The sequence below is a fragment of the Eptatretus burgeri genome, chromosome 10 (assembly GCF_056783735.1).
Source record: "Eptatretus burgeri isolate ZD-2024b chromosome 10, Ebu_testis_v1, whole genome shotgun sequence".
NCBI classification, from domain to species: Eukaryota; Metazoa; Chordata; class Myxini; order Myxiniformes; family Myxinidae; genus Eptatretus; species Eptatretus burgeri.
The window spans coordinates 29,546,378-29,556,377 of record NC_140970.1 but is presented as its reverse complement, the minus strand read 5'-3'; the positions used below and the strand labels follow the sequence as shown (position 1 = coordinate 29,556,377).

Here is a 10,000-nt window from a genome sequence, read left to right as displayed (position 1 = left end):
TAACACGTTGAATAAGGTGGTGTAAAAGACGATGAATAAATGGGGGTAAACTTAAAAAACAAAAAATTCTCCAACCTTTAAATGTTTTAATTTGAATTGAATTACAGACTTGAACACTGTAGAATACAAATCACCTTGTTGGCACTTCCAAAAACCCTCCAGTTTCGCAGTACTCAGGCAAAGTTGTGTGCCATCTCGAACAATCAAATTTGCTACTCTTGCTGTCAGGGTGGAGGGATATCAAGATTCAAACAAAATGGCGACTTGCTCGGAAATGCAAAGCAAAAGTTAAAAAGACCCTTCCCGTGCCCATTTTTTTTTTCAAGACTTCGGGGGAAGGAGGTGTTCTATGAACTCAAGTTGATTTAGTGGTTGTGTTTTTTGTTTAAAGTTAAAGTTTTGAGATGTCTTTGTCTGCTCTAACCCAAGTAACATTCTTTGATGTCTTGATTGACCCCATGTCATCTTCCTACTGGAGTACCTTGGATAATTATGATCGATTTTAGAAAATTATTTCAAAGTGAGAGGGTTTAGCTGAATTGACATTAAATCATCCGAAAATTATTTCAAAGTAAGAGGTATGTAAGATCTGGGGCGAAAATTGCTTACTGTCTGCAGAACTGCTTTCCAGAGGCTGTTATCTCGCTCTTCCATCCAATGTATACCGCTGCGGAAGAAAACAACTCGATTTTCACTCAGGTTCAGCATACAAAGGAGAATCTTTAATGTACATACGGGTGAAAATATATCAATGAAACTCTCTCCAAGGAAAAGCCCGAACCCAAGTCTTACATATCGAGTGGGGGAAATGGTTGAACAAGCAAGATAAAAGAGGAATAGCTTTTCAGCTGTGAAAGAGTAACTATTCCCCGAGTTTGAAATCAAAATAACTGCTTTCAGCTACTGGGAAAGGAGTGAAACAGTCCAAACAATGTAGGCAAGGCCCAAGTACAGCAAATCAGAAAAGAGCACAATAGTACCTCAAGGTTCCACAGGGTTTTGAGGTCCAGACAGTTACACAGATCAAGGAAGTGAATCATTACTTCGGCACGTTCTTAGCGTTGAATAAAGAACAACATTTCATTGACCGGCGCTGCTCATAGAACCTTGGCAGCTTTCACAATGCGTCGACACAAAAAGCCATGCATTATATTCATCATATTTGTGAACGAAATAAGAAATATCTAAAGTTATGTTGAATCATGTACTAATTGATATACTTTAGTCTTCCTGGAAATTTTGCAAAATTTCCAGGTTGCTACATAGTTTTAATCAAAAATGACAAATCGATATCAACTGAAGGCAGATGTATGTTTTTTACAGAAAGCAAATGTAACAGAATACATGGTTATCCATGTTTGCAAGGGAATCCTCTCAACTGTAGCATTTTACCAAAGTTCAAATAATATTTTATGAGTGAGGAACAATATCTTTATTGATTCACACTTTGTCTGGCAACACCAATGACAAATGCTTGAAGAAGAAATCTTCGACACCGCCATCTCGTGTCATCCACCATCTGTACCCACAATCGCTGTTACCACATTAACCCAACCTTCTTGGTTGCAGTTTCAGCCCCCCTCCCCATCTCTCACCCCCTTTCCCCCCTCCCACCTCTCCCTTCTTCTCTCCCTGTGTTCACATTGTATCCAAGAGTTGCCCCACTGTCCTACATCAGTTCATACCCTCTGTCACCTTGTTCTTCGATGAACCTCGACCCTATAAAATAAAAATATCGTGGGAGGGAAAGGTGTGTGTTGAGGTTTAGCTTTGAGAAGGAATCTGATCTGGAACATGTGAACCTGATACAGCCATCTGCAAATCCTGCTGGAACCACAGCAGTATTTCTCTTCCCTTGTCCAGGTCACTCGTGTAATGCTGTGCAATATGTCCTCGCATGGGTGGCCTAAAGCACTATCGCGAGTGTTTTTGAGGGGGCCTTTGGCTGTGGAATTAATACTGGTACTTGTGAATGGTGGGATTGTTTGTAAGTGGAGATGCATACCAACCATGAGTGAGCTTTCAGTGGACTGAGCACAGGGAAATGCCAAATGAATGTCTTTGAATGAACTCCTTTACACAAGTGTTCCAAACACCGGCTCATGACTAACCCCGGGTGTGGTATTTGCAGGATGTTTGTCAGAAGCGCAATGGCGAACATGACGATAGAGGATGGAAATGAAGAACTCACGGTGAGATATGAACTTGAGTTTGTGCAACATGTAATCACAGCCTCACAATTGTATTTTGTATGAGTGAGGCTCTAAAGGCTGCACCCTTACGAAGGCATAAAGCGTATTTGTGATCTATTTGATGTTGCAAAAGGCACATTCCTGTCTGAAAGATCCTGCATGACCATTCTCTGCGAGTGCAGACATGACAATTGGCTTAGCGTCCCTAATACTGCCATGCGTCATGATGTTAAAGCCTGCCCAATAAGGGTGGGCAAATGGATCACTTTAGGTTGCACAGGAGAAGTACAACTCGTTTCTCAATTCCACTTATTGTTTCAATCATGTCGTTAATGCAAAAAGGAGTCTCGTTTTTATTACCTTTAATATACTGTAGTTTAAAAATTTTAAAAACATTCCTTATTTGAAGCTTTTATTACCCTCACCGCAGGATTTGGAGAGGGTATTGCATTTGGATCCGTTTGTTTGTCTGTCTGTCTGTCTGTCTGTCTTTGTTTGTTTGTCCTCACAGAACTTTCATGTTTTCTCAACAACCGCTTATCGGATTGAGACAAAATTTTCACCATTGCCGCGATGACTCGTGTTGAATGTTGTAATGATAAGTATGTCGTCACAGGTCACATGGTGTGGCAGCCATATTGAAAAAAAACAAACACTTTGGACCTCTGCATCTCTGAAACCGTACCAAGGAAAAAAATTCAAACTTGACACATAGCAAGTACTCCTCATGGGGAATGTGTGATTTTTGTTTTTTAATGATTACATAGGTGCCCTTGTTATGACTTCATAATTGCATATGTAGAACGCCACATCCGATCAGTATGAAAAATTTTGAGGGTCATCTAGGGATAAAATGGTCCACAGAAAAGAAAAAAAAACATGATGTCATCAGTCACGTGATTTGGCAGCCATATTTTTTTTTTAAGTTTTTTTTTTTTTAAACCTTCAAAAAGAAGTCTTGGTGAGGGTTTGCAATCTCTGATTGCTCTTTTTCTTGTTTCTATATTCTGCTGTAAAATAAATAAAAAATTTCCCTTTTTAGGTCATCTCTGCCGAGATGACCTAATAAAGCCGGACCAAATGTCCGTCCGTCCGTCAACAATTTTTCTTTCCGATCTTGATGAAACTTAGTATGTGGGTAGAGGTCGATAAGTGTTGCACAACGATATAACTTTTGTCCGGGTTCAAGGTCAGGAACGAGGTCACGCAAGTTATAAAAATCGCCATTTTCAAAACCTATCTCGTCTGCCATTCTACAAGATATTTGGCAACTGTTTATTGATTATGATAGTAAAAAATATTATCTTGTATCTTACTGGACAGATTTTTGAATTTCCTTCCCGTTTGATCGTCACGTGATCTGGAAGATGGCCAAAAACGCCGATGTGATTCTCAAAGAAGGAAGGAGAAATGAAATATAAATATAAAACACATTTTTAGCCTTTTATATTTATACATTTTCCGCCGAAGGTGCAAAAGTTTCAAAACCCGAAATGTAAATGTCGGCATTTATTTTCAAAATATAATTTCGTGCGCGCGCGCCAAAATGCTGAGTCATCTTTAACCAAACTGCGCAGTCGAGCTGCGCAGTAGAACTGCGCAGTAGTCTTCGGTTATAACTGAACATTGAGAACTTGTGGTATTATAGAGATGACCGTCACCCCCACACGGGGGTAATTTTTATTGCTATTAGAAGCACCCGCTCCCTACAGGAGTGGCCGGAGGGGGGGGGGATGTTATCCTTATCCAAAATGTGTAATTCAAAATACTTGTTAATGCATAATTCAAAATGCCTCACTGCACTGGAAAACATGGGGTCGGGAATATTGTACTGTAAAAGGTGGTGACTTGTAATACCCTCTCCCACCTGGAGCGGTGCTACACATTACACATTTACATCGAGAATTTGCGTCCACCCCCTCCCTCCCACCCCTCTTCCCCGAAAAACACCGGCAAAGATAAAAACACCTCGATACATTAGTTGGGGTCACGCTGATCCTATGTAGCAAGTCTGGATGTAATCGGCCCAGAACTGTAGGAGGAATAGTGCGACAAAAAAACAAACACACACATGGGAAAAAGGTGGGAAAAGTGGGAACAGGTGGGAAAAAAGAGGAACAAATGAGTGGAGCTGAGCAGTCAGGCCAGGTAAGGTCAGGCCAGATTAGATCTGTGACTTGCCACAGGTACCATGTAAACTTGCACCAACCTGTTTCATGGTGGGGTTCTCGGCGATGAAACTGTCTCCCTCACGAGGTTTCCTGGTGGGTGTATGGATATGGACACCCAGCAGGATTAAAAACAAAACCTGTCAAAGGGCGGAGGAGCTCCTAGTGAGCCAATGGCCATCCATATCTAGTGCCCAACTGTGTCTGCGGATGTCCTCCTGCAGTTAGGTTACTTTTTTCTTTTTAGGAGGTTGGTGGCAGGATTTTCACTGCGGCCACCATAAAACTCTTCATTCTGCAAAACATACCACAAAGAAATCTGAAAACCCACTCTGTGGGAGTACCTCCTGTGCAACTGCTCTCCGCAGGGCAGCTCACCGGATGATGGGATTGGGGAAAAGCCTTTGGGACCCCCACTCTTTGACGGTAGGAGGGAAACCATGGAGTAACCTTCCTGGGTCAGATTGCGGTAGTGTGTGTCAGGGTTGTGCTGAGGTGTCATCCACCCGATGGCGGTCTCCTTGGGTTAACCTGAGGCGGTCCTTTCAGGTGGTTGCCTGGAATATCCTATCCCAAGTAGAAGATGATCATCTGTCTGTTATCATCTAAGCTCAAGCGTTTGAACATCGGTATTGCCGCACCCTCTGAGTTTCGGAAACTGGATAATGGTGAGATCATGTTGGGTGGTTACATCTACTATTGGTCTGATCGCTCTGATGGTGACCATGCCCAACGAGTTGCTGTAGCTGTGTCAAATAAGCTGACACCAATGATAATTGAGGTAAAAACGGTCACAAGCATATTATGAGACGAAGGATTCGTCACTCCTTCGGTGTCATTTCTGGTCTCTGTATATGCTCCGACGGAGGCGAGTGATCTCATTGTGAAGGGCGCATTGTATGCCACGCTTGAGTGTGTGGTTGATCAGTGACCCAGATGAGATACTCTTCTAGTCTTGGGAGATTTCGATGCATCGACTGGAACTGATAGGGATGGTTATGAGATATGTGTTGGTCCCCATGGGTCTTGAACTGTGAACCAGAATAGCACTAAATTCCTTGACTTTGCAAGAAGTCATGGATTTAGGATGGCTGGTTCATGGTTTCAGCACACGCAGGCTTATCGCTGGACTTGGTATTCCAACGCTGGTGGTGTGGCAAAGGAGATTGACCATGTGTTCGTTGATGGTTGCTGGAGGATGATCCAGAATTGCAGGGTCTACCGGAGTGCTGAGTTCCTCATTACTGACCACAGGCTTGTTGTCGCAACTCTGAAGTTGCAGCTTAAATCCAGGAGAATGGTACCATCCCAGCCTAGGCTGTATGTTGACAAGCTCAAGGATAAGAGGGTAGCTGAGGAGATTGTGAACAGGCTGAGTGGAGATTTGAGGGGGTCTGGGTGCTTTGGGGAATCCTGAAGAGTTGTGGAGTGCCTTCAAGACCACCGTCCTCGATGTTGCCGGTGGATGTCTTGGAACTCACCATGGGGCGAATCAGAATTTTGTCTCTCGGGGGACACTAGACACCATTGACCAGAGTCGCAGGGCCAGGCTGAATGGCAGAGCTAAGCTGTTCAGGGAGCTGAGCCATAAAACGTGCGCTCAGGGTGGACAAGGAGGCCTATTTGTGAGGAATCTGTGAGGAGGTAGAGCATCACCTGTGGTCATGATTCTCGTCCTGCTTACAGGGGAAATCACGCTTTGCATTCCTCCAAGCCCATTTGTGGTGGAGTCTGCGGGCCTATGGGGAAGGGCATGGTGATGTTGCATGGTGGGCGTGATGATGGGAGGTGGCCGTGGGGGTCGGCAAGGGATATGAGGTGTGCACGCCGTCTGAGGCGTCGTAGTAATGCTGGAGTCGGCCGGCTCGTGAGTGTACCGCGTACGGAATAAAGGGGAGCCGCGGGCACAGTACGCCCACGCTCGCACTCGTGCAACACAGCCCGGCTCGACTGTTCCTCCGCTTCGTGTCTGCCTGCTAAGCATCTCCCAATTCAGTACAGTACAGTTGGCGAACGAGGATCGGCGTGTGTAAGGGCGGTTCCAAGCTACGGAGCCAAGTGTCTCACGGAACATGGCGGAAGGTCGCGGCACGGCGCACGGACGTGTACCCGTGTTCGGGGGAGATGAGTTCGAGTTGTTTTCTGAACAGTTGGGTTGCTACTTTCGGGCAAATGATGTAGAGGATGAAGAGAAACGCAAGGCGATCTTGCTCGCCTCGCTATCAACGGAGCACTACCGCCTGCTGAGTGATTTGGTGGCTCCAGATAGACCCAGTGATGATGTGCTATCCTTTCAGGACATCGTGACGAAAATGAAGACCCACTTGGCGCCGGAGAAGTCGTTACATCTCGCGCGGTTCCAGTTCGATCATCTCGCTAAGGGTGGCGAGGAGCGCGTTGCGGACTTCGTGGCACGAGTGAAGCATTCGGCTGTGCCTTGCAAATTCACGGTAGAGGAGCGTCCAACAAGGCTCAGAGATCGTTTTATTTCTGGTCTGCGAGACGCAAAGATGGAAGCGGCTATCCTGCGATTAACCGACATCACATTCGACTCGGCGGTCGTGACTGCTTCGTCTGTCGAGCAGACGCTCACGGATGTCCGTGCCATTGCTGGCCAGGACGCAATGAGTAGCTCCAGCTGGAGTATGGCGGCTAATCCCGAAGTCAATGCGGTAATCGCACAAGTGCCGCGAGTCACGCAGCCCGGAGTCCGAGCGGTGGCTCAAGTGCCGCAGGTCGCACGCGCGCCTGGCGGTGCGGGACGAGGGGCGCCGCAGCACGATCGCACCGGGAGCGAAGGGGCACCGCAGCACAGTCGCACCGGGAGCGAGGGGGCACCGCAGCACGGTCGCGCCTGGAGCGAGGGGGCACCGCAGCACGGTCGCACCTGGAGCGAAGGGACTTTCCGCGGCTGCTGGGGGTGTGGGGGTCCGCACCTGCGACAAATGTGCCCGTATAAGAACACCGTGTGTTTGCATTGTCACAACGTGGGACATTTGAAGCGTGTGTGTTGGATGGCGGGGGCCTCCGTTGGGGTCTTGGATGACGAGGTGCGAGAGGACCCCAGTGACCTGGAGATCGGCCTGCAACCGGGGCCTGACAATGCCGGCGAGCCAGAGCGGGAGATGCAACCACGGTTGAGTCTGTTTTCCGTTGGTTCGGAGATGACGACGCCTTTCACGGTTGAGGTCGAAGTGAATGGCCAACCTACTGTGTTTTGCGTGGATACCGGGGCTGCAGTGTCGGTCATGGATGAGCGGGCGGCTCGTGGTCTTCGCGGTATTCGCCTGGTCAAGACGGCCTTGTCGTTATACACGTACACCGGTGAGGCGATTGCACCGCTTGCGAGGGCCGACGTCTCAGTGCGCTACCGAGATCGACGCGCCCGGCTCTCGGTGTTCGTTGTACGAGGGGAGGGGCCCCCCCTGTTGGGTCGAGACTGGCTTGCGCACCTCGGACTGGGTCTCCGGTTCGTACCTCCAGATGTGCCAGTACTCTCTTCGAGGCCTTCATCGAGTACCGAGGGCGAGGCTCTGGCGGGCGGCGAGAGCCGTATCAGCTCTCGCGATGAGTTCCCGCGCTTCGCTCGCGATGAGTTCCCGTGCTGTGGCAAGGTTCGTGAGGCAGTGCGCGTCGGTGTGATGCAGGCAGCTTCGACAGGTGACAATGGGCCCGTGGCATTGGAGGGAGTCGCGAGTCACAACATCGAGTCGACAACCAAGGAGCGGACTCGTGATGCGGGTTGTGGGTTGTTGTTCATGGCATATGTGTTTTTCCTTGCTCTATTGATGCAGTTTAACGTTGTTGAAATAAATGCCAGCAGTTCTCGTGTAAAAGTGGATGTGGCGGAGATCATTAAATGGGAGTTGGATTATGATCAATGTGATGTAGGGGCTTCAGGGGCGGTGGTGGCAAATGAAAAGGTTGAGTTGGCCGTCCACTGTCCCGGGCCGCAGGTAATTGCTTTGTCATGTGCTGGGATTTTATCAAAAAAGCGCGCTGTACGGAAAAATGAATTGGCGATGCTTCGAATATTATTCGTAATGATTTATAACGAGCCTATGATTGCAGTGTGGTTTAAGTGGAGTTGCTCCCGTCGAGCGGCCGTGGGGGTCTCGGAGATCGACTCGGAACCAAGTCTGGTGCCCTGGTCAGCGTTACCCCCACCTCTGATTGCGAGCGCAACTCGCTGTGTTCGCTCAAGGCCGTTGGGACGGGCGTTGGCGTCTCGACTGATTGTGGTGCGTGAGTTGTTTTGGCGCATTAAATGCATGCAGCCAGCGGCGCTATTCAGTGCCCCCGGCCAAGGTCTAAGGCTGGCGCCACGGCTTCCAGATAGCGGGCTGCCGGCCTCGGGATGTTTATCTTCGTCGGGTCTGCCTGGGGGGAGGGGGCCGGAGGCGTTTGATGGGGCCGGAGGAGGTTGGCTCGAGAGGTCGTTACGACCTTGGCCAGGGTCATGTCAGCATTGGCCGCCTGGGGGCGTTTTTGCTGCATAATGCTGCTGTGCTTCTCATTTTGCTGCTTCATATCGGTAACGCGGTCAGACCTGACCTTTGCTGCTCCACTCGCTCGCATCGATACATTATATGATGTGGTGTGCTATTATACTTTGCTATTTTCATTTTATTTCCATGATTATTATACGAAGTCCTTCGTGTTCTGCATGCTTCTTATAATGATAATCAGTTAATAATCATAGTTTTAGGGGGGAGGAGTGTGGTGGAGTCTGCGGGCCTATGGGGAAGGGCATGGTGATGTTGCATGGTGGGCGTGATGATGGGAGGTGGCCGTGGGGGTCGGCAAGGGATACGAGGTGTGCACGCCGTCTGAGGCGTCGTAGTAATGCTGGAGTCGGCCGGCTCGTGAGTGTACCGCGTACGGAATAAAGGGGAGCCGCGGGCACAGTACGCCCGCGCTCGCACTCGTGCAACACAGCCCGGCTCGACTGTTCCTCCGCTTCGTGTCTGCCTGCTAGGCATCTCCCAATTCAGTACAGTACACCATTCCTCGTTGAACTGCAGTTAGAGCGGAGGAGTCCGAAGTGAAGGCCCACTGGGCCAGTTATTTGAGAGGCTGTACCAGGCTGATCAACCAGCTGTCGAGTTGGATGTCCATGGTGTTGCTACCCGTATTGCTGACCCTCCAATCAACTGTGATCCACCATCGTTTGTGGAAACATAGGCTGCGATGAAATGTGTGGGTGTAAATTTGAAATGGTGGTAAAGCTCCTGGGATCTGTGGCATCCATACTGAACTTCTCCAGGCTGGTGGAAATGCTGTACTCATGTCGTTGCATGCAGTTTTGTGCTCTGCCTGGAACACAGGCATCATCCCAACTGACTGGAAGAGGGGCCTTGTCCCTTTCTGGAAAGGGAAAGGTGATCACCAGGACTGCAACAAATACCGAGGTGTGACGCTGCTCTCAGTGCCGGGCAGGATCTTTGCTCGGATAATTCTTGATAGGGTTCGCCACCATCTGTTTGAGCACCAGTGTCCAGAGCAGTCAGGCTTCACACCAAAGAGGTCAACGATTGACCGTATCCTTGCTCTTTGGGTCCTCACCGAACGCAGACGAGAGTTTCGACAGGGGCTGCTTGCAGCCTGTGTTGATCTCTGCAAAGCGTTCGATTCGGTGAA

General features: G+C 48.7%; 1 protein-coding gene across 3 annotated transcripts in view; it reads left to right on the top strand.

Moving 5' to 3' along the window:
- Positions 1 to 10,000, top strand: part of LOC147018194 (annexin A2-like) — a 104,156-nt gene that overhangs the window by 20,287 nt on the left and 73,869 nt on the right. For all 3 annotated transcript variants that reach the window (XM_085897655.1, XM_085897653.1, XM_085897654.1), the window contains one exon: positions 2,132 to 2,192. In XM_085897655.1, the coding sequence (XP_085753781.1) occupies positions 2,133 to 2,192 (60 nt within the window). In that variant the 5' untranslated portion in view covers position 2,132. The remainder of the gene's footprint in view (positions 1 to 2,131; positions 2,193 to 10,000) is intronic.